Source organism: Ascaphus truei, chromosome 4, assembly GCF_040206685.1.
Source record: "Ascaphus truei isolate aAscTru1 chromosome 4, aAscTru1.hap1, whole genome shotgun sequence".
NCBI lineage: Eukaryota > Metazoa > Chordata > Amphibia > Anura > Ascaphidae > Ascaphus > Ascaphus truei.
Window position 1 is genome coordinate 326,371,936 of NC_134486.1, and position 23,943 is coordinate 326,395,878.

Sequence of the window (23,943 nt, forward strand, 5' to 3'; positions counted from 1 at the left end):
TATTTTTAACAATTTGTTTTAAATAGGAGAAATACTGAAAAATAAAGGCATTAATTACATGCTTAGTCTCAGGTGAAGTAATGAGCCTCCTTTGATAGTGTAATTGGAACCCTGCAGTTTGAGGACTCCTGATTATCCTGGGATTGCAACAAACTTTAAAAAGCACTTAACACAATCACAGTAAAAAAATAAACTATACGTAACTGAAATGGTAAATGGGGGTAAACATAATAGCACTGCAATGTGGTTTCCTAATTTCAGATTTGAATTTGTATTGCATAGTGAAGTATTTTCTATTTCTTCAGAGTGCAGACACCCAGTTACCTAATATGACTGTCAGACTGCAATGCTGAATAGCGCCAAATAAAGAGTGGGGACTCATATTAAAGGCCCCCGTTCACAGTTTTGTGAATCCACACTACTTTTGCTTGTCAAGGTTTAACTCTATTGGAAGGAATGGAGTAAGGCGAAGACTGCTTCACAACCTATTCATATTTATTGTAGTAAATGGAGCCACTGAGGAAGACAGATACCGGTGAAATGCGTAGGGCTAGCCTTGTCTTTGCTAAATGAACCATCAAGGTGACTAACCAGCTCGAGTTCATCTCCCGAGCAGACTGACTGACACTGGATTTCACACAAAAGACGACCGAGCAACGGAATTCATCACACTTGCACTGCTGGAGACTATAAGCTCAAACCGCTTTTGATCCATGAACAGTTTAATGCCTAAAAATCCCATAGAAATAGCCTGAATACTGAGCATACCTTCATGTGAACAATATCACTGCCTATTCTCATTTAACACACTTGAAAATGGTCGCAAATTTGTGAGTGCAGCTGCCACCAGTTTATTGGTTTCTTCAATACTGTGATAAGCTGTGTTACACTATTTGTGTGTCATGTTCTCTTTTTCAAGTATCAATTGAGAGCTGCGCTCCTGTTCTGCTTAAAATATTAATTTTAGTGCCAGAGAATTAGTGCAACATCGCACAAAAATTGCAGACAATTAATTCCAGAGTTCTCACTATTTGCAATGCAGGTAACCATAAGCAAAAAAAAAAAAAATCTGTACAAGAAAATATAATTTGCATGTTTCCACATGAAAAGTATTCTGCTTTATGTGATTTTACTTAGGAAAGTGAGAGATCTATTCAACTATGTATTCAAAGAAGTAAAATATGTGTCAATTAGTTGCATATTTTTGCATTTATAGCTCTTATTTGAAAACACAAAGAGTTGCGTAGGTTGAGTCATGTAGGGTGGCATATAATGAGAGATTTTGTATTTTATTTGGAGACTCTCACTGTGTACAATACAAGCTCCTGGAAAAAAAATAATGCTTTTACTCTTAACCAAATGTAAGAGGTGAAAATCGGGAAGATTGACCTTTTTATTTATTGCTGTTTTTAAAGTTTTAAAGCAAAAGCTGCTGCTTACAAATATTTTGTCAAATTGAATTTGTCAAAATTTTTGCAGTATAGAGGTTTCAATTTCTCTAGTAAAGTGCAATGTGCCATCTCCTCTCAAAAAAGAGATGCATATTTGCTTCAAGGCTAAGACCAAGCAATATCCTACGTGTGTGTGTTTTTTTTTTTTTTTTAATAAATCAGTTCTGTACTATGAGAAAATACTTGTAGCATTTAAAACAACAAAAACAACCCTGAATGTCATTTTTAATGTATTATAATGTAACAAGCATTTTTTTGTTTCTGTAGCAACCATTTACAAAGTCACATCCCCTTCCTCATTTACAAAGTCAAATGCCTTTCCTCTTCTGAAACCGGCTCTGGCACACCCCTTTTTGGGTGAAGAGAAGGGAAGCAGGCACACGGGCTTATGCAAAACTATTTAATGTGCCACAAAAATATCCAACGCAGTGAGATTCTGCTGAAACGTTGGATATTTTTGAGGCACATTAAATAGTTTTGCATAAGCCTGTGTGCCTGCTTTCCCTGGGATGTCTGGACCTCCCTGCACCCAGTGCACCGGCAGATAAGTACCCCCTCCAGCACCATATTGCAGTGTGCATGTACTCCTCTCCATGACACCCCTTTTTGAGCCCTGCCCTCTCTCTAGCAGTGCACCAATTGTATCTAGTGACTGGCTGGTCCCATTAGCCTCCCCTCAGATTTTTCCATCTTTGGTCCTCTTCTGCTAAACTGACAGCCATTTAGTGAACCCCGAGCGAAAGCTTTGCCGATTGATCACAGGAGAACAGATCGATCAACAACTTGGCTAAATACTTTGTGTGGATTGTATTGATGCACATATTAAAGGGAAAACAATAAAATAACAAATGCAGCTTGGACTGCTGCTTATAACATGATTAAATGTGTTTAAGACTAACATAAATGTGTTACTCTTACATACCTTCTACGTGACAAGTACAACAAGCCAGCATTGTGATAATGACTCAAGCTGTTTTTCTTATTCTATCATACCAAAGTTGCTAAAGGCCAGCACATGGGAATTCAAAACCCATGTAATGTACTCTCTGTACTGTAGGTAATTGATGTTACTTTTATAACCACTATGATCTTGTTGTGTCTAGATTTATCCATTGACTATGAAACCTTAAACCTTATATAGCCAATTATATGTGAATTCCTCTACTGTATTTATACCTATGAACTCTGCTTCCATTCATGTTATCCTTGGAGTGAAGAAGTACTGGTATGGGACTTTCTTGTAGCATTTACTTTTCATTTGAAAATGCTATTAGATTTTTTTCCTTTTTGTTGATGAATCTATGGAGTTTCATTTGCAGTCAAGTAATGAAAAACACTTTACATCAGTTACTGCGTTGATATAGTCAATAGGGCTAGGCAGTTTGAATGTCTTTTGCATGTAACGATACATTCTAAATCACAAATAAAATGTCAAAGGATATGTTGCTAATTATAGATTATGGTATCAATGCTGATGAGGACAAAATAGTTAAAAGAGCTAAAAGAGCAGACTTTCCATTGTTCTACAGTGAAAATAATATGCCAGGCTCCCAGTTTGAATTTATTACAGTAAGAAGTCTTCCTAAAATGCTTATATTTTGAGAAACCACATATCTGTCACAAAAATAATTTCTACATAATTGAACACTGACACAAATCCAACATGGTGATATAGAAAGCTTCTTCAATATTTACTGAGTTGACATGACAAGTTAAAGCTACGCAAGAGCTCAGAAATAGAGCCAATCTATTAGGCAATGAATGGGAGATGGACCAAGTTTTACTGATGTGAATGCATCTTTCCATTTTGGTTTATTCAGTGTGTGCACTGCATTTTCTCATATTGCAAACATATTTCATATTTAACATTTTATGGAGTGGTCTTTTCTGTATTTAAATGTAAATAGTATATAGTAGATTCTAAGGCCCTTAATCTGTAAGGTGGGATAAACGCAGGTGACGTACTATTGCAGGAAAATACCCATTAGAGTCAATGGGATGTTTCATGCAATAGCACGTCACCTGCGCTTATCACACCTTACAGAATAAGGGCCTATGTGCTAAATAAGGATACCATGTCATAGCAGGGATTTAACATGTTTATAAACTCCAATGCAGAAAGTTTAGTGGTTGTATTATCTCACTAGCTCCTGGATATGTCATTATAGAAAAATATAAAGGTCTGAGTGTGAACTAAGATGTTAATCCACTGTATTAAAGCTGCAGTTCAAGCAATATCCTATATGTGTTTTTATTTTTAAATAAATCAGTTCTGTATGTAGCCCTATTTACCCCTGACTAAAGAGACTACCGGTACTGCCGTTACCTGTTGGCTCACAGAAGACCTAAGCCTCCACCTCTGGGAGTCTGGGGCAGTATATCGATTGCCTTTGTGCAGCGCCTCCACATGTGAGGGATCCCAGCATAGTGGGAGGAGCCACTCACAGGAACCAATAGTAATACACACACGTCTGTATATAATAACAACCTTTACTATACACCATAAACAGTACCCTGTACCACACAGTATAAGAACCCCAACTAAGTACCACCAATGAGTGTCCCCAAAGTTCATTAGGTGCTAGGCACCAATACCCAGATGTCCTTTTCCTCAATATCCAGGCCAACCCAAAAGTGTATGGAGTAGCGCTACCCCGTGAGTTGTGGTGCACTTTGTTGAGGTACGTGCTGAGTACTCCAGCACTCGGTGTGGCCGACTTAGTGATGAGGATCCGCTGATCCAGCGACATCGTCATCCGTGATGGCGATCCGCCTCCACATGGGGTGAATTCTCGTCGGATGGTATCACCATACAGAGTCTCTTTTGCTGAGGGTGGTCTGGTCCCGGACCACAGGCGCGGCATCTGCACGGTGCCCCTGACACAAAGCAGTAAAATGGGGCAGCGTCCCTCTCCAGGGGCCTTCCCTAAAGCAACCACAAACTCCCTTGAGTAGGGCCTATCTGGGACCTAAGGGAGTCTTATTGCCACTGACACTCAGATACTACCTTCCCATTGTCTGTTCTGGCTCCAACTGACACTCACGCTCTGAGTGCGCCAAATATAACAGCCTCCCCTCAGGAGATTCTAGCAGCCCTATTGGCTGCGCTGCGTGAATAATATGTCCCAAAGCATCTGGGAATGCAGTCCCCCTGCGGAGCCGATTGCAATATGGCCGCCACAACTACTAATGCCCTGCGCATACACACATCCGTACGGCGCATGTGTGGTCTTCACAGAGGCCGTCAGGATCCTGTCTCTCTCTGTGCATGCGTAAGCTGTGTCCCACGCATGCGTGAGATCAAACATGACGGTGCCCTATCAATGCGTCCGCCCCGGAACTCCAAACAACGGAGCTCTCTCTCCTCTCTCTGAACGCAGCCCCCACAGCAACCCAGCGCACCGGGGACCAGAGGGAGTCCCAATCGCCGCTGCAACCGCTCCGCCCCAAAGCCCATGAGGTGTCCCGATAGCCGTCCCCCCTCCCGCAGCCCGGAGGTAAGAGGGGGACATGGTTACATGTACTATGAGAAAATACTTGTAACATTTAAAAAATAAATACATTTTAAAGACATTTGACTGTTTCAATTGTAGGAAGCATTTTTGTTTCTATAGAAACCATTTACAAAGTCACAACCCTTTCAACTTCTGATAGGCTCTGGCTCTTGAGCCAAGCCCCCGCTCTAGTAGTGCACCAATTACTGCCTGGTCACATGATCTTCCACACAGAACTTTGCATTCTGGGTAATGTAGTCCACCAAGAACTGAATTAAATAACCCTGAGCAAAGCGATCGATTACAGGAGAACAGATTGATCTACATTTTAGCTAATCACTTGTCAGTGTGCAAATTATATTGATGCACATATTGAATGGAAAACAAAAATTAAAGCGGCAACTTGAACTGCTGCTTTAATAAACTCTCACTTTTTTGCAAGACCTATGAGTTCCTGATATTCGTCCACTCCCTTCTGGTCGACCCAGGCTGTATTTATTTATTTATTTATAAAATATTTTACCAGGAAGTAATACATTGAGAGTTACCTCTCGTTTTCAAGTATGTCCTGTATGTTGACTGAGGGCCTCATGCAGTAAGCGTTGATAAGGGAAATATGGCCATGTTATAGCCAAAATTGGGTTTGAGATTCAGTAAGCGCCGATAAGTGCTTCATATCGCCAGGTTTCGGAGCCGATAATTTGGTTATGGCCAGTCGCCTGCCGATAAGCCTGTTTTCGACACTGATCGCCACTTTTTTAAATCGGCTGGATTCAACAAAAAAAAACAGCTTATCGGGGCTGATCGGCACTACGAAATTGAGATGTTATGGCCGATTTCTCCCGCCAACTAAAGTTGGCATTTTGGACGGGAGAACGATCGCTAAGGCTGCCGGAACGGCACTTAGAAAAAAAAAATCTTCTGTACATCAATGGAAGTCAATGGAGCGGGGACGTATAACAGTATAGTACTGTTTACGTTTCATTGCTCACAATACAAGGGGGATTTGCATTACAGTGTGGGGGCATTCCCTGCATTGTGTCACAGCTGATGTGTCTTATTTGCATAACATTCGACTTTTACATGTTTTCAGCATTTGCGGGTCACATTACTCATCATGTGATGATGTGGCAAGGGAAAATACTATACTACACTCTTAAAGGAGAACCTCACATCATATCACACATTTTACTCAACTCAGCGACAATTATTTACATGATGTCACACATGTCACACATGTCACACATACACAGTATATTCATCTTCCTTTACATTACACAATGCTTGTAATGTGACAAGCATCTTTAATCGTTCATGTACATCTGTATTCTCATGTTTACATATACTTTTGGGTCCTCCCTATTTTCATGACGTCACTTATTGGACGCTCAATCACATTGCATGTTTACATTGTAACCGTTGCATTACAAGCACTTCAACCTAACTTATACACACATGTACAGTAATTCATCATTGGGACACCTTGTAAACTCATTCTATACCAACTATCCTCCTTACACAAATGCATGCATATGCACACGACTATTCATTGTTGCCAACATGTCACAATAACATGGATAATTACACATGTTACACAAAACTTTTCCCACGTCAATCTCAGCCTTTTTGTCTCATTACATGACTGACTCTTGCGTTCACAAGTGTTACATGCATTGCACATGCAACTATTTATTTGCAAGCAATCTTTGTACAAAGCTTCACGTCACATCATTGCCAAATATCATCATTCCCTGCAGAATACACACAACAAATACTTAGAACAACAAGTGCACACAGCTTGCCACAGAAGTACTTTATTATGTTAATGTAACACCTTGCATTTTACTATGTCACCTGACATCATCACATACCTATTTAAAGGACGCACATTACCTGCTCATTCACAGCTACTCATTTCAAAATGTTGCGAATGTTTAGGAGACGCAGGAACATTCTTTTCTATGACATGCTTGATGATCAAGAGAATCATATAGGGCAAGGTAGGGACACACCGAGGGACAGTGACAGTGACGCGGATACGACAGGGACAGGGAGAGGGACAGGCCGAGGGACAGGTAGAGGGACAGGAGATCAGAGGAGAAGACAGAGGAGACAACTTGTGCCTCGTCCGCGTCTGTACAGGGAGAGAACCCTGTTAGATGGGATGAGTGAGGAGGAGATTGTAAGTCGCTATCGTTTGAGTTCAGCAGCAATCTTAGCTCTTTATGAGGAGATAAGGGGGGATTTAGATTTTTTCACAGCCAGAGGTCGTGCAGTCCCTGGGCTTGTTAAAATGCTGTGCTCATTACATTATCTTGCTTCCGCGTCATACCAGACAACTGTGGGCATAGTGGGCGGGGTCTCGCAATCTACATTCTCGCGGGCCTTGACCCAGTTTCTCTATGCACTCAATAGACGCGCTAGGAATTATATTCATTTTCCTACAGAGGCGACAGAGTGGCTGGAAGTCAGGACTGGCTTTTATAATATAGCAGGGATACCATCTGTGCTGGGTGCAATCGATTGCACACATGTTGCTTTGATTGCACCTAGTCAGAGTGAGCATGTGTACCGCAATCGGAAGCACTACCATTCACTCAATGTACAGGTGGTATGTGATGCGACGATGAGGATAATGCATGTGGTACCCAAGTTCCCTGGTTCCAGTCACGATTCCTCTATCCTGAGGAACTCTTCAGTCTTCCATGCGTTCGAAGAGGGACATTTTGAACCTGGTTGGCTGCTGGGTGAGTACATATTTACATGTTCTAACACAAAACACATGTTGATTTAGGAATGTTGGCATTGTACAATTTGATCACTAATGTCAGCTTATGTGTGCTCCATTCATTATAGGTGACTCAGGATACGGAATTAGGCCGTGGCTCTTGACTCCGGTGCTAAACCCTCAAACTGAAGCAGAGGACAGGTACAATGCAGCCCATATATCTACAAGATCTGTTATAGAGAGGACATTTGGCCTACTCAAGACCAGGTTTAGGTGTCTGGACAGAACTGGTGGGGCTCTTCTATACAAGCCTCAAAAAGTGTCTGATATTATCCTTGCCTGTTGCATTTTGCACAATGTTGCACTCAGGCACAATGTACAGTCAGACCTAGCTGAGGCTTTGGTAGACGAGCATCCCACCCATGTAGCTGCTGAAAATGAACAAACAGCCAGTGGTGGCCAGACACGACAGAATCTCATCAATTCATTTTTTTCTTGTAAGTACAAACTCATATGTTCCTAGTACTACTTTTATAGTTTAATTATGTTATATTAACAATAATGTTTCTTTATATAACCTTCTGTTAGGACACAGATGAATATGGGTTGCACACCTTTCTTTTCTCTGCTGTGTGCACAAAGGGATGTGGCACCGGTATGTTATTGTTGCACAGGTTATATAATCCCTCTTCAATTGTACTTTAGTTGTGTGTATGTGAATACAACTTGGGTAACAAAGCAATAATATTTTAGCATTGTGTTATTCCTTATGCTAAGACAAAACACATATTATGCCCATAATCATTCATGCTTCTAGTATGCTTACATACAATGTTATTGGTGCAGTGTAACATGTACATCCAGATGATGTGTACACCAGGCTGATTTACATTTTGAATGTCATGAAATATACATGGTGTTGTACATTTAACACCAAATACACACTTTGCTGTGTTGTTTACGGTACTGAAGATGGCATGTCAATGTTTGCAATTTATATATTGTTCCTTTGCATTATAGGTATATCTCCAGTATGACTGATCATGGTATGTATATTTGCTGACATCTCTCATAAGATGTGGCTACCTCAATCTTCCTATAATTATTGGAACTAAAAACCCAACATATTGGTTTAAACACAAATGTTACATATATGTACTTTCTGTATCATGTATATGCATTTAGCTACTCTTGAGCTTTCATGTGCATTGTATTACAAAATGATTACTCACATTTCATCACATTTTATGTATGTTTCCTTATAATTTCCATTAATGTAATATAGAGGTGGTTGGAGAAAAGGGGATAACTGTACTTATTTGTTTACTTACGGGAGCACATTCATCACTAGCATAGACACACTTTTTAAGACAACTGTTTGTGTCTCTATCAATTGGTGTAGGATCCATGTATAACACCGACAAATGATAACACCAGCTTTATTATGGTAGCTTATATCATCATATTGACTATACTATGTATTTCTAAACGATTAATAAACACAGTAAACTATAGTTAGTTAGGTTAATGAAATATACACAGAAACGTACTTCATAACATGATGGTGATGTCATATTCAGAACATCATGCATTGGAGGGGACCATAACATCTGGCCAGTAACATTATTTGCTACAGTCCCAAACCATTTTATCTACATACCCATGTAACAAGAGATTTTAAAAATAAATGGCTACTTGGTTGTAAGTGTCCTTTACATTGGGAGAAGGAGTGGCTCACTGAGTAAAGACACACACTGGCACTGATAGTTTGAAGCAGGGGAGTCTGGTTCAATTCCCGGTGTGGGCTCCTTGTGACCTTGGCCAAGTCACTTTATCTCCCTGTGCCTCATGCGGCAAAAAAACATTTGTACGTTCCACGGGCCAGGGACCTCAGGCTGAAACATGTGTCTGTAAATCGCTGCGTACAACTAGCAGCCCTATACATGAACATGCTCATATTATTATTATTATTGTTACATAGTTTCGACAGTCATACGTTCCATTACATATTAGAATACACAAATGTGTTAGCAGAGTGGGAATGGTTGTTATATATAAAACACAGCATGTCATAAAATGTTAGTAGTCATTAAAGAACACTCAATAAAAATTCATGAGGCACTCTTTTGCAACATCATTATGTTAATTAAGTGCTTATGCAATATAGGCATAAGGGTATCACATTTTTAATTGTTTGTTAATAAGCGCTGCAAGCAATATAAAATTAGTTCCATATGTAGTATAGTAGTCGGTGGCTCCTCCTCACAATCATCTCATATAAAGGTAGACTCTTCTGAAATCATACATTGATCCGATTGTATCTTCCCCGACATCTCTGAAATACAGCAAACACATGATGGTCAAAGATGGCACCTTACTAGATATGCATCCGTGACAACGCGTTACGCAGCTCTATATGATTGTGTAGATACACACGTCACTCACTTATATGTTAGAAGTAAAACTGTTCATCAGTATGTAATGTTTCTTTAAATTTGTAGCAGGCATAACTATGTATAAGAAGTGAACGTTGCCTGTATACTGAAAGATGTGCGCGCACATCTTTGTGTGCGCACGCACTTCACGCTTGGCTCCACTAACTGTTAGCGCATGCGCAAAACAAAGCGTACGTTGTGCGTTCAATACATGTTGAAAATACCAGTAAACATAACATCTTTATTTCAAATACAATGAAGACGAAACTACATTCGTTCTAAACGAGTACATCTGTATTCTTTTTAAACAGACGTGTTTGAACAGAAAGCACGGCCGATAACACAATGCGCAAATGCAATACGTGTGACGTCATGTTAAGCCAGCGTGAAACGCACGCTAACACTCCTCCCACTCAATTAACATTCGGCTAACGCCCAGGGTACGCCTACAAACACTGAGCCGCACGCATCACACACTGCAGTTACCGTTACTATAACAAAACATGACAGCCAATAGGCTTTGAGGCGCGCACGTCGCTTGGGGGCGGGGCTTACATCAGTAATCCTTTTTAAGGACGCCTTGGCCCATGACAAGGGTCCCACGTCATACGTGGTGGACCCGGTTTTCAATGTTGTAGATGTTGCATGATAACAAAACAGGTATGTGTTAGAGTAATGGTAAAATGTTGCTAATATGTTTAAAGGGATAGGAAAGTACGTATATTTATTCCGTCAGCAATGTGTACTACTCTTTCAGGTCCTACTATATTGTATTAGGAAACAATTTGTTTGTGATCGCTACATGTTATGCAGTCTGCAATGTTACGCTGTATCCACGCATTGAAAGTGAAAATGGTGGTTACAAAAAAAAAAAAATTTAAACGCAGAGTCAACGCATAACGATTGTTATATTTACCATTCTTCTAGAATTAACTCTTCGCCTGGCTGCAACTGGTCGCTCCAGAAATGCAAGCCATTTTCATCCACGCTTAACCCAACCGCTGAATCCAGTATGGCACATATCTCCTCCAGGATGCGCTCATAGGAATCGCCACTGCTTTCTTCAAATAATTGGTCGGGAGGTAGGTTCATTTCTTCCGGTTCCCATTCCAATGCAATTTCAGCTGAAAGGCTTGGTACATAATCATAGTACTTTTGTTCTTGTACAATGTGGGTTTCAGGAATGGAGGCTGCAGATATTGCAGCACGTATCGATTCAAACGGATCAGTAGTAGCGGATACATTGCTATTGCCATTAGGAATAAATATGCCTTTCACGACAATATAAGTGCCGTCTTTCAGGATAAATTGTTTTTCCGGGGCAATCTTCCAGAAACCATAGGTGTGTTGTAGCTTATCCTGGTCACGTTCAAAAAAGTCATTACTTGATAAAGTGAATCTTATTGAGGAATTAAAATTCCGTGCATGCTTACGGTCTTGGTAATAAGGATATTTTGCTCGAATGAAATCATCGATTTGGCGTGTGCTTGCTTTCTGTCCGCGACTGTTCAAGATGGCTTCACAGATCATGTACTTATACCCTAAAAGGGGATTAATATTGTTAACGAATTCATCAGCCATGTCTGAGTAGCACAAAAGCTGTGTGCAGGTCTGTGTTATTTGCTCATCAAAATGAATGTGCTGAATGGCTAACAAACTCCTGTTTTTCCTTGTCAAGGTCAACAAAAGTAACTACTTTGACTCCTTATTTCAAACGCCAATTGGATTTGGTTGTCTAATTGGGTTAACAGTTGTGGTTCGTGATATGGGACTGTGGGAGAAACATTTCTCCTTCTTTTATCTCGTTTGTGAAAAACATCCCTAGACTGTGAATGCGTTCACATAGTGTTTTTTTGAAAACTAACAAAGGCCAGTGTGTGAAAATATTTCTTAGCCAGGCATATCAGTAAAAACACACCTGCAAAAAGAAATGTTTTTTCCCCGCTTACATTTCTGTGTGTATGTGAAAGTCTGGTTAACTCCCTGTCTGCATGAGTTTAAATACGTGTGTATATATATATATATATATATATATATATATATATATATAAATATATCTCTTATAAAAATATATATATATTTATATATAATATTTTTTTTTTTTTTATATTGCAGGAGTACACACAACATTGATGGCATTAAGTATACCTTGTATGAAACCTATTTAAATGGTGAGAAACATGATTGAATTAAGTAATAAACATTTGTTTAAGCACAATACTGTTAGAGACTCATACTTAGGATATTTCTCAAACATTAGGCCTGTATTATTAAAATAGTGTGCTTTCACAAGGAAGCATGAAGTGTATTAGTTTGTGTATACCAGTTTATATAGTACTATATATATATATATATATATATATATATATATATATATATATATATATATATATATATATATACACACACACATATATACATATATATATATATATACACATATATATATATATACACATATATACATATATATATATACACATATATACATATATATATACACATATATACATATATATATATACACATATATACATATATATATATATATACACACACTCACACTCACACTCACTCAGTGTGTGTGTGTGTGTGTGTGTGTATATATATTATTATACATTCTGAGATGTTATAGAAACGAACACACAACTGATTAAAGGACAAAATTACAATGGCCAAGCAAGGCAAAGGTAAGTAATAATTTACACATAATCCTGCTGTACACGTACAAGAAAGATGTTTGCACTTACTTAGGTGTTTTAATAATTGCATGTGACTAATATGCATATGCAATTCTTACATCAATTAACACACCCAAATGCAATGTTTTGCTGCAAAGTCAATGGCAGCTTCTCTAAACTTAGCAACTGGCTCCTGGTGGACCATTACTGAACAGACGATTACAACATAAATATTTATAACACAATTAATTATGAGTGTTAACATTTCCAAACCTTCACGTGTACAAGAACATAGTTGAAAGTTTGGAAACAACACAGTCTTCAGCATACATACAATAGTAATTAGATAATATGAAGTCAACAAAACAAGGCCAAACACATATTTTCTGAATTATAACATTTATTTTTTTTGTTCCTTTTGCGAGCGAGTAACAGGCCTGCTTGTTGTCTCTTGAATTTTCCTTTTTCTTTTGCCACCAACTTTAGGCACAACAGAGCCACTTTGAGTGGCCTCTGGCACTTCACGGGCAGGGCTTGTGGCCAGTGACTGTTCACCTACAGGGCTTGTGGCCAGTGACTCACCTACAGGGCTTGTGGGCAGTGATTCACCTACAGGGCTTGTGGCCAGTGACTCACCTACAGGGCTTGTGGGCAGTGATTCACCTACAGGGCTTGTGGCCAGTGACTCACCTACAGGGCTTGTGGGCAGTGATTCACCTACAGGGCTTGTGGCCAGTGACTCACCTACAGGGCTTGTGGGCAGTGATTCACCTACAGGGCTTTTGGGCAGCGACTCACCTACAGGGCTTTTGGGTAGTGACTGTTCACGGACAGGGCTTGTGCCCAGTGACACATGTGAGCAAGTTGGTAGACACTGCACAAGTGATGGTTGGTCTGTTTCATGTGTGTCTTTTGTTGTTTTTGACCAAAAACTGGTCAGTAGTAACTGCTTGTATTTTGTTTTTGTGGGCTCCTTTGTAGGTGTCAGCTGCTGATTTTGTACAGATGGCAGTGGTAGTATGTCGTCAGGAACCTGCACAGCAATGTCTGCTACTTGACCGGTAACATTTGGGCCTGGTGAATGAATATCAGATGAATGTGGTGAAAACTGACCTGCATGAACAGATCCTGGCTGGGAGGTGTTGAATTGTGGTACATTAGTCATTCTCCAGTAATTAGCTTGTGTTTGCTGAACAACTAATGCTTCGAATGAGGTGTTGATTTTTTGCAACTGTTTAGGCACTTCAATGAAGACTCTGTGGAGATGTGCCAATTGTGATACTGTTTCTTCCTGCAGTCCAATCATCCTTTCCAGCACTGTCATCATGTCTGAATGGCGACGATTTTCTGCGTCCACTATTTTTCCCTCTGAAGCTACAATTGCATCGTATGTGGAAGTTGATGGACGATTTGGCGGTACAACAGTTTCTATTGGCACCTCTTCATGGTCACATGATTGTATTTCAGTCTCTTCTGTGGCGTCATCCTCATCATACTCATCATCCTCATCACCATGATGTTCTAAAAAGAAATGTACACATTATTAAATGGCATGTTAATGTATGCTGTGTTACTATGTAATTGTACTGTGTCCTAAGTAACACCTAACATGTTAGCATACGTTTTATAACCTCATTAAAAACTACCTTGACTTACGAATAATGTTTGGACTCAGTATGAAATATGAATGAATGAAAAGTTGCTCTAAACTCAGAAGTCCTACATGATAATTAACATCACTAACACAATACATGTTGCCTTACACTTAATTTTCACTGACACTAAGTAATCCTATTTAAAGAAGATGTGCAAAACAAATAATGCACATGACAACATAACATATAGAAGAGCACATATTATATGGCCAGCAAATGATACACTCACCTTCTAGTAGTGTTGAGCTGGCTGACCCAGGTGAAGACACTTGTTCCATCTCAGGTGACACATGTCCTCCAGGGGCAACTATATATAACAATAACATAAGTTTTACATTTACATGTGTAAATATTGAACAAACACTTATTGTATGTTCTGTATTTATGATTAACTAACAACATCAGTTCCTTAACCGAAAATGTGTGTGTGAAAGTGAACATAAATAGTTGTAATAACAATGTACATGCCTGTGTACTTAGAAGTTTTGAGTTCCCTAACATACAACATACTATGTTTCTGCAGTAATGCGTGAGGATAAATAGATTAAATGAGTACATAAAAATCATATGTTGTGTAGTGATATCAGTATCATAATGTACATAACTATCATGAGATGACCATTCACAATGGTTATCATGAAGGTGGTCATATTGCAAAAAGTGTTGTTTTTGGTAGAGGATATGTGTGGTACATTAATCGAAGATGTGGCACACCTGAATGTGGCTGTGACTCAACAAGACAACACATGCAGTGTGTGATAATGTGTCTTTCATAGTAGTTCAACTATAGATATGAGTGAACTAATGTGTGACGTACGCTTTGATAAGTAATGAGTTGTTGGGGCATTTAGTAGCTAGAGTTAAGCTTTCAAATGAGTGTGATTAACTTCAGTTGTGCTATTCAGGTTGTAAGAAAGGTATTCCCTTCCCCAAAAAGCCTAATCAGCCACACCTTTCAATGACTTGAAACAGGTGCAAATGGTGTGAACTAAGTTGACCGTGAAATGAGGCTGTAATTAGTGTGTGTGCTGAACCCCACCCCCTCTGTTGAAGTGTATGCTGTGATGAGATATTAATTGCAGCTGCTTTAACACAATGGTAGATGAGCTAAGTAGTCATCTGCAGTGTTTAAGTTATGAAAACAATGACATAACATATGATACGTGTGCCTCATTATGCTGTCTGTATATGACATAAAGCAAAAATGGACCTTTTCTTAAGCAACTATAGATGTGTTAGTGCCAGTGATGTTTGTAGGCCGTTACATGCAATTTCTTTGATGCATGCTTAAAATAGGCAGTAATGTCATGTTTGTCGGAGTAAAATCAATAAAATACACAATAATATGATACATATTTCTGTTCTGTACCTGTAGCTACTAATAATTTCTCATGAACATGTGTTACACGTGTACTACCCTGTTGTTCCCCATCTTCGCCCACCATCAATTGCTTCCACTGCAGCTATGCATTTTGGGAATTCACATGTAAATGAGCACGCAATGGCACGTGCTATATTAGTTACTGCTTTTAGTAGGACTACTACATATATGTCTATTTTGAGATATATATATACAGAATCAGACATATACATATATAGATGCAGGTATGCTTATATTGTGAAGACAGTATAAAAAGCAGTGTAACTATGCAAAATAACTGTAAGCAACGACACGCCTAGTACAGTAATATTTATCACCTGCTGGAAATTGTGACGGATAAATTCCAATGTCACGGTCACCAGCCAAGCCTTCCACGACGACGGTAAGTAATTTTGGCCGAAGCAGCTCCTCCAATGGAGTCAATATGAGACGTTGTGGTGTGGGCCCACCTCCAGTGCCAGTAGCATGCACGCGTTGGTCTTGTATTTTCTTTTTCAATTTGGACCTAATATCATCAAATCTTTTCCGACAATGATACTTGTCCCTGACACGATTCCCACAGGCATTGACACCAATGACTATTGTGTCCCACATTTCTTTTTTGCTTGCTGCACTTGTCCGCCCTTGAAAAACATATAAAAGATATGAGGTAAATGAATAATAATATAAGCACCAGTTTCCTACACTGCTAGCTGTTCCAAGTGATAGCAAACATGCTGTTTTATGTGTAATATGTGCAGCACATGAGCATTCACTACTAAACCTATACATGTAAGCAAGGTTGCATTCATATTGTATGCAGTTCTGGCAAATTGACCGCCTGTGTTTATTTGTCCTTGTAAGGCATGATAAAAAGCTGTGTTTCCACACTAATGAACATAGAAAGATATTGTGTACCCATATTTGCATATGAACAAAACTCAGATGACCTAGGATCACATGTATTTGAATAATAAATGTAAAGTTACACTTACCTACTAAATGTCCATATATACTGTCATAGTGCTCCAGAATGCCAGTGACAAGAGCCCTATTTTCCTGGTCATTGAAGCGAGGATTACGTGGCTTCTCCACACGTTTTTTCCGAGCAGGTTTAGGGTCAGAGCTTGGCTGGTGCTGACTGGACTCTCCTTCTTCCAATGGAAGAGCCTCCAAAAGCTGGCCACCAGCAAGCACGCCACCACCATCCACCCCATCAGCAACTGCGCCACCAGCAGCACTCCCAGCACCAGCACTCCCACTCCTAGCACCAGCACTCCCACTCCTAGCACCAGCACTCACACTCCTAGCACCAGCACTCACACTCCTAGCACCAGCACTCCCACTCCTAGCACCAGCACTCCCACTCCCAGCAACAGCACTCCCACTCCCAGCAACAGCACTCCCACTCCCAGCAACAGCACTCCCACTCCCAGCAACAGCACTCCCATTCCCAGCAACAGCACTCCCATTCCCAGCAACAGCACTCCCACTCCCAGCAACAGCACTCCCACTCCCAGCAACAGCACTCCCACTCCCAGCAACAGCACTCCCACTCCCAGCAACACCACTCGGTGCACCAGCAACATCACTCCCCTGAACAGTACGTTCACTCCGACGCGTACTCCCACGAGTAGCACTCCCACTCCCACCAGCATCACTCTTCCCACGCTTTGCGGGCATACTTCCAGCACTCACAAAAAACAGACAATAAATGTACAGGCAATCACACGACCCACTTCCACATATAAAACAAGACAAAGATGTAAACAAAACAACAAAGGACAAAGCTCACCCAATACACAACAAGTCTCTCAGTCAATATGCAAATGTTCAATCGTCCAGCTCTGTGCGTCTCTCTCTCTCTCTCACTCCCAACAACACAGAGAATGATTAGCAGTACACGTTGCCTTTAAATATGGCGCGCAATCAAAAACATGCTTGTTTCGCCTGATTCAGCAAGATTTGTGATTGTGCAACCTAACAGCACCCCGCCACGCACGCCGATACACCTGTGTGTGATCGGCTCATCATCGTGAGAGTGGGCGGATTTGTTTTCGGGTTGATTTTGAATGTATTCGGCACTTACTGCATACGGAGAGGGAAAAACGCCAATAACATGACTAATCGATAAGCTTGCCGATTTCACATAATCGTCGCTTACTGCATGAGGCCCTAAATGTGAGTGCCTGACACCAAACCTTTGTATTATATAAAAGTAGCCAATGCTTTCCTAACACCAATTACTCTAATTGTATTATAGTGCATATTTGGAGGAAGGCAGTGATTACTGTACATCATTTATAATTTGAATTATTCAATTTCATTTCCAGCACTAGCTATTTAGTAGCTAATCCTACAGTATATGTTATACATTTGATTTACTGGTTTTGTTACCATTCATCTTTGTAACTTTGATGCCAATTGATATTTATGGTAACAAGTTTATCCAAGCGTACGGTCTATAGTCTTATAATAATTTTTTTAATAGCAGTGACCCATTGATCATCCTAAAAGAAAATGTCAAATGAACATTACATTTATTTTGTGTGTATTGCTAGTTATGAACTGGTCAAGCTCTGGAGGCCAAGCAGAACCAAAGATCAGCACTGCCATGCTCTACATGAAGACATAGTTATGTGAACACAGATTTTTCTTTATTTGGTGGTTGAAGTGTCTATGTTTTGTGTTGTCTGAAACGATTTTGTGTGCTATGCATAAAGAAACCTTCATTAATGCCATCTAGCTGGTCAATTATTTAATAATCTGTCTTATTGTGTCTGTGTCAAATGTGACAAATTGGTTTTAAAGTCTATGCAAAATTCTTATGCTCTGCCAGCTCCGACTTGGTGTTTTTCTTGCTGAATGTAAATTTTCTGCTAACCATCATACAGCTTCATAAAACCACTTCTCATAGAACCCTGGAAAAGCTGCCACAGTTCTAAAATGGTATAAAATTGGTATTAAAAGATGCATATCATACAGTAAATCATTATTTTAAATGCATCACATAGTGCTGAAAATTTCTGTCTAAGAATATGATATAAGACTCTATGGAGTAAATCCACAGAAGGCCGTCATTTTTGTGCTAATTACAATCGTTAACAAAACTGGGAAGAGAGGTTATTTTTCTTCCTTTAATGGCTATCGCCAAAGCAAATGAGATGAAAAAATAACATCTGTTAGTATAAAATAAAAGTAGCTTCACTATTAACGGTGATTTTTATTTCCCAGAGACGCGTTCTCAAATACATTGCTCATGCGCATTGGCCAAACTTTAATGCACGTTAATAATGCCTTACTCATGTGCGTTACCTAAAGCTAATGTAAATCTTGCTATAATATTGAGAAATGTTAGACTTCTTAACATTTTCCATTATTTATGGTGTCCCTCCTTCATTTGTTTTAATTGTAAATTAATAAAAAATTAAATATGAATTATGATTGTTGAGGTATGTATGGATATATATTATTGTACACATACTTAATACAGTCATTATTACCTTATATACCATATTAGTTCACACAAACATATCACTTGAATCACTAAAAAGCATGCTACAGTTTATGATGTGTTTCAGACATTTATATGATTCATAATATATAGCTTTGTATGACACTTTTAACTTTTTGGAATGAACGGGTTAAGTCCTATACTCCATACATTGCTTTTAGGCTATTCCCAGAAATAACTGGTGATAATCAGGGTCTGGATGTTGGCAACGCCAGCTTTTGGTAGGTCTAAAATATTGTTGTAAGAGACCCTGTATGGTGATATTATCCATGCCGGATTTCACCCCACGTGGAGGCGAAAGCCATCGCGGACGACGACAACGTTGGATCAGACGGATCCGCTTGTTAATCTGCATTACCCAGGTGCTGGAGCCCCGAGCAGGTACCCAACTAAGTGCACCAACACTTCACAGAACAGCGCTATCGCCTCCATTTTTGGTGTGGGTCCGGACATTGGGGGAAAAGGACATCAGTGTATTGGTGCCAAGCATCCTGTGTACTTTGGGGACACTCATTGGGGATATGGGGCTGGGCCTATTTTTCTGTGTAGTACAGGGTACTGTTATAGTGTGTACAGTAAAGGTTATTACATACCTGAGTGTGTGTATTATTGGTATTGTTCCTGTAAGGGGCTTATCTCACCCCGTTGGGATCCCTTGCAGGTGGAGGCGCTGCACCGAGACGAACCAGGATCACCCCAGGCTCCCAGTGGCAGAGGCTCAGGCCTGCTGGTTGCCAAACAGGTCATAGCAGCATTGGTAGTTCCTTCCCTGGTACAAGTTTATCAAGGAAAAATTCCTATTGATTTAATTGGGATTTTGTTCTTTGATACATCTGGTGCCGTTTTTTTGCCACAACACTGCACCACTTTTGTCTTGATACATAAGTGCCACTGAGATTAAGGCATCTGGCTGCCAACCAGGATGAGATTATTGTGTGACAGTTGGAGGCCTGAAAGACCAAGACTGTACTGCAGATGTGATGTTCAGTGTGGATAGACACAGTTGTAACTAGGGAATATGATATTGTAAAATAATACAATAACATTATGATATTGATATCATATACTGTATATTAGCGAATCTCTTATTAATGCATGTCATTCTAACCTTGGCAGCTAAATTTACAAGACTTCGAATTTAGATTCTCATTGATAGATTTTTTTAAATCTTGTATAGCATGTTTGGTCATTTATTATGTACGGTAATAAAAAAATGTAAAAAAGAAACTTTGCCTGAGATTTAACCCTCAAAATGGGTTATGTGTGACCCTGTCAGATTAATTCAATAATTTTACCCATATTGGATGTACATTGGGGGCTCTCTGTCCCCTTTGAGATGTGAAAATTTTTCTGCTATCCTGGTATTTTTGGGGGCGCGCATGCGGTTGCAGAGGCCCCACGCTCTTCCCCGAGGGATTTCAATTAAATGCCAGGGGATCGCGTGAGGCCTCTGCAACTCACTTACCGGGGTTCAGACGCGTTGCTCTGAAGCGACGCCATGCGGACTGACATCACATCCGTCTCCATGGCAATGGGGTCACGTGACACCACATCACATGACCCCACTGCATCATTTGACGGCGCCATACCAGGTAGGGGTTCGCGAGAACGAGGGGGAGCAGGCAAGGGGGTGCAGCTCCAAAAGTGTGCGCTCCCTGCTCTAGTTGAGAAATAAATAGAAATTGCATTTACCGTGTTTTATTAACTTATACCAGTAATTAACCTGTAATTAACTGGGATTTGTTTTTGTTTTTGCAAACCAACACTTTTCACTTAAGAACTACAGATGTGTAGCTCTATCTCTTTTTATTCCTAAAGCATTAATTATAAACCTGTATGATACTGAAATCCAAAAGAGACCACCCCACCCCTCCCCCCACCCCTTTTTAACTGAATCATTCATCGTGCCATTGGACCCGATACAACTACTGTACTATTTTAAAAGCACATCCAATGTATTTATTGTAATTAATTCATTGGAACTTCCCTCTTCAGGATGCAAAAAGGACCCCAAGAAAATCAGCATCCCTGCTATTTGCATTTTTGTCTATTTGACAAGTGTACTGATATGGATATATGCCAAGCAATAGTTCAGAAGAGCTGCTCACTCAAAGAAGCACTGCTGTAAACTATTACATGACACATATTTACGCAAAGGTTGAACTGCTGGGTTTGTGTAATGAGAAAACAACCTTTATTTGATTTAGTGTAGTTTATCTGTCAGGAGGAGCAAAAAAAGAATAGAACATAATTTGGCTGAAATGGTAAGAAAACTCTTGATACAAGACTTCCTATGTAGTCAAGTGTCGGGCAGAAAGAACAATCATCTTCTGTGAACTAAAAACACTAGATTTGGAATTGCTTAAAAAGCAGCGCATACAGTGTAATATGTCTTATACATAAAAACATTCAAATACAATGGAATTGGTTAGTGCCCCCCATTCATTTAAACTAACCTACCCCACCTAACAAACTAACAACTTGACGCAGCGATCTGTGCAATACAGAACATCCATCTTTGAATTGATATTATATAAGATTTAGAGAGGGAATATTTTATCCTATGCTCAATGCATCCATGGGCTGGTAAATAATGGATTAGTATTTCTAGGTTTCAAAGCATTTTCAGAGTGCCTATGTACAGGTATGTTATAATCAATAGTCTTTTATGAGGTAGTAGCTACTAATAATGAAAAAGTTATGCTGCACTTGTGAAGTAAGGTGAGGCCCCGCTCACACAACGCGCTACACAATGTGCGCACATTCGTCACAGACTCCTGGCGGCCAATGTAGTGTTTATTATTAAAACTACCATTGGCTGCAAAGTACGGCGTTGACGCTGCTTCAGTAGCTGGAGTCTTTTGAAACTGATCTCTGGCTGCAGCAGCGTGACGTCAATTTCAGAAGCCAATCGCTGTCCAGACCTTTACATTGATTGGCTGCTGAAATTGACCAGAGACTCGGCAGTTCTGGGCAGTTAATTCGGAGGGTAGGGTCATTCATACATGTGTGAATTTGTGTCATGTTAACAGCACTTCCGTCACTCACTACCAGTTTGCCAGCCCACAGGGGAGGGTGAAAGACACAATGACGTTCCACTGCAGTAGGTTTATTAACTCCAGATCGATAGGCAGAACTAAGGAAAATGCACAGCTGTGTCTGTTCTTCTCATACATGTTGTAACTTGTACCACCCTTTAGCTACATTTTTGATCAGAGGTTTTTGTCCAGGAAATGTTATTTCTTGACCAAGAATTTTAGGATTGGAATCTTTACTTGTAAGTGGAAACACCGCCCAGCTCCCTGCTCCAGCCCAGTGTGGAATGGAAGATGACTGGCTCTTTAAAGACACACACACACACATCCTGGATGTCGCCTTGTGTCGGATCATTCCATCTGCTGGGGATGATCGCACATCACCCAGCAGACGGAGTTGCGCGCATGCAGCATCGCAAAGCCCCCTGTGTGAACGCAATCTAAGAAAGAAGAGTCTTCTAGCACACCTTAATATGTAAAGTGATAAAGAGATATCTCCCAAGTATTTGCCCAAAGAAAACCATTAACACTGTTTCTCCTGTGTAGTACACTCTGTGACACACATATCAGAAGATGAGATAGAACATTAAAAAAAATACACAAAGGCAAATAGATTATCTAACAAAGAGATGTAAGGATAAATATAATTTTATTTTAAACACCACACAAGTTAAGATTAGTATTGGACATTCAAAATAAAGTGTGATGCACAATGAGTGCCTCTGTTTCATGTACACAATAATATACATGAAAATAACAAAAGGTCCCTGTGCGCACACTTGCGACGCTGCTCCAGGAAAGTGTCCAATAATGTCAAAGTTCACCCCTTGTAGCTGTTGTCTTAGTGGGTGATCCGTTTGCCAGCAACAAAATCCCAATGAATCTCCAAGTAAGAAAAAATAAAAAGACAAAGTGCACCCGGGGTAAATATTAAGAGCAATATATTTCAGTAACACATGTAGCATCTGTAACTTACAATTCACGAAAAGACCATGAGGTTTGTTGTAGTTAGAAATAAGAGGACATACTGTAGATGGAATTCAGCCAGGGTTGAGTGCACCGGATCCCCGAACCCACTAGCTGGAACTATTCTAGAAGTGTCCATGTGCACCAACATAATAACAACACCTCATTGCTACCCTATGTTATTACATTGGTGCACATGGAAGCTCATTGTCTTTTATCTATACAAAATGTTTCAGTTGGGGTACAGAAGGAAGAAATAGGAGGGATACAACAGCGATAAGGGTGCATATGAGCTCATTGCCTTTGCATTTGAGTGCATTGCCTTTTAATGAATTGTAAGATATAAAGGCTACATGTGCTGCAGAAATATATTGTTCTTAATACTTGCCTCTTGTGTGTTGTCTTTTCATTTGTTCTATTTTTCCCCATTAATATACATGTATGATTCCTTTGTACAATGTTTTATCGTTACAGTTTTGTGAGCGCAATCTTCTAGACCTGCCTTCTACTGCTACATTAGTGTATGAAACCCAATGTCATTTTAAATATTTATATTTTATCAAATGCATGAAAAGGGACAATTCATAATGATATAAAGAAATAATTAATAACCTTATTTTACAT

The 23,943-nt window shown here is 39.7% G+C and overlaps 2 protein-coding genes across 4 annotated transcripts in view; both read right to left on the reverse strand.

Moving 5' to 3' along the window:
• KCNQ5 (potassium voltage-gated channel subfamily Q member 5) overlaps positions 1 to 23,943 on the reverse strand; it is a 699,212-nt gene that overhangs the window by 489,956 nt on the left and 185,313 nt on the right. The window lies entirely within an intron of this gene.
• LOC142491864 (uncharacterized) lies at positions 635 to 20,617 on the reverse strand. Its single transcript, XM_075594683.1, has 6 exons — positions 20,614 to 20,617; positions 18,689 to 18,745; positions 16,143 to 16,448; positions 14,674 to 14,751; positions 13,480 to 14,310; positions 635 to 729 (listed from the first exon to the last, which is right to left on the reverse strand). Exons 1-6 carry the CDS (start codon positions 20,615 to 20,617, stop codon positions 635 to 637), a joined length of 1,371 nt encoding a protein of 456 aa, XP_075450798.1.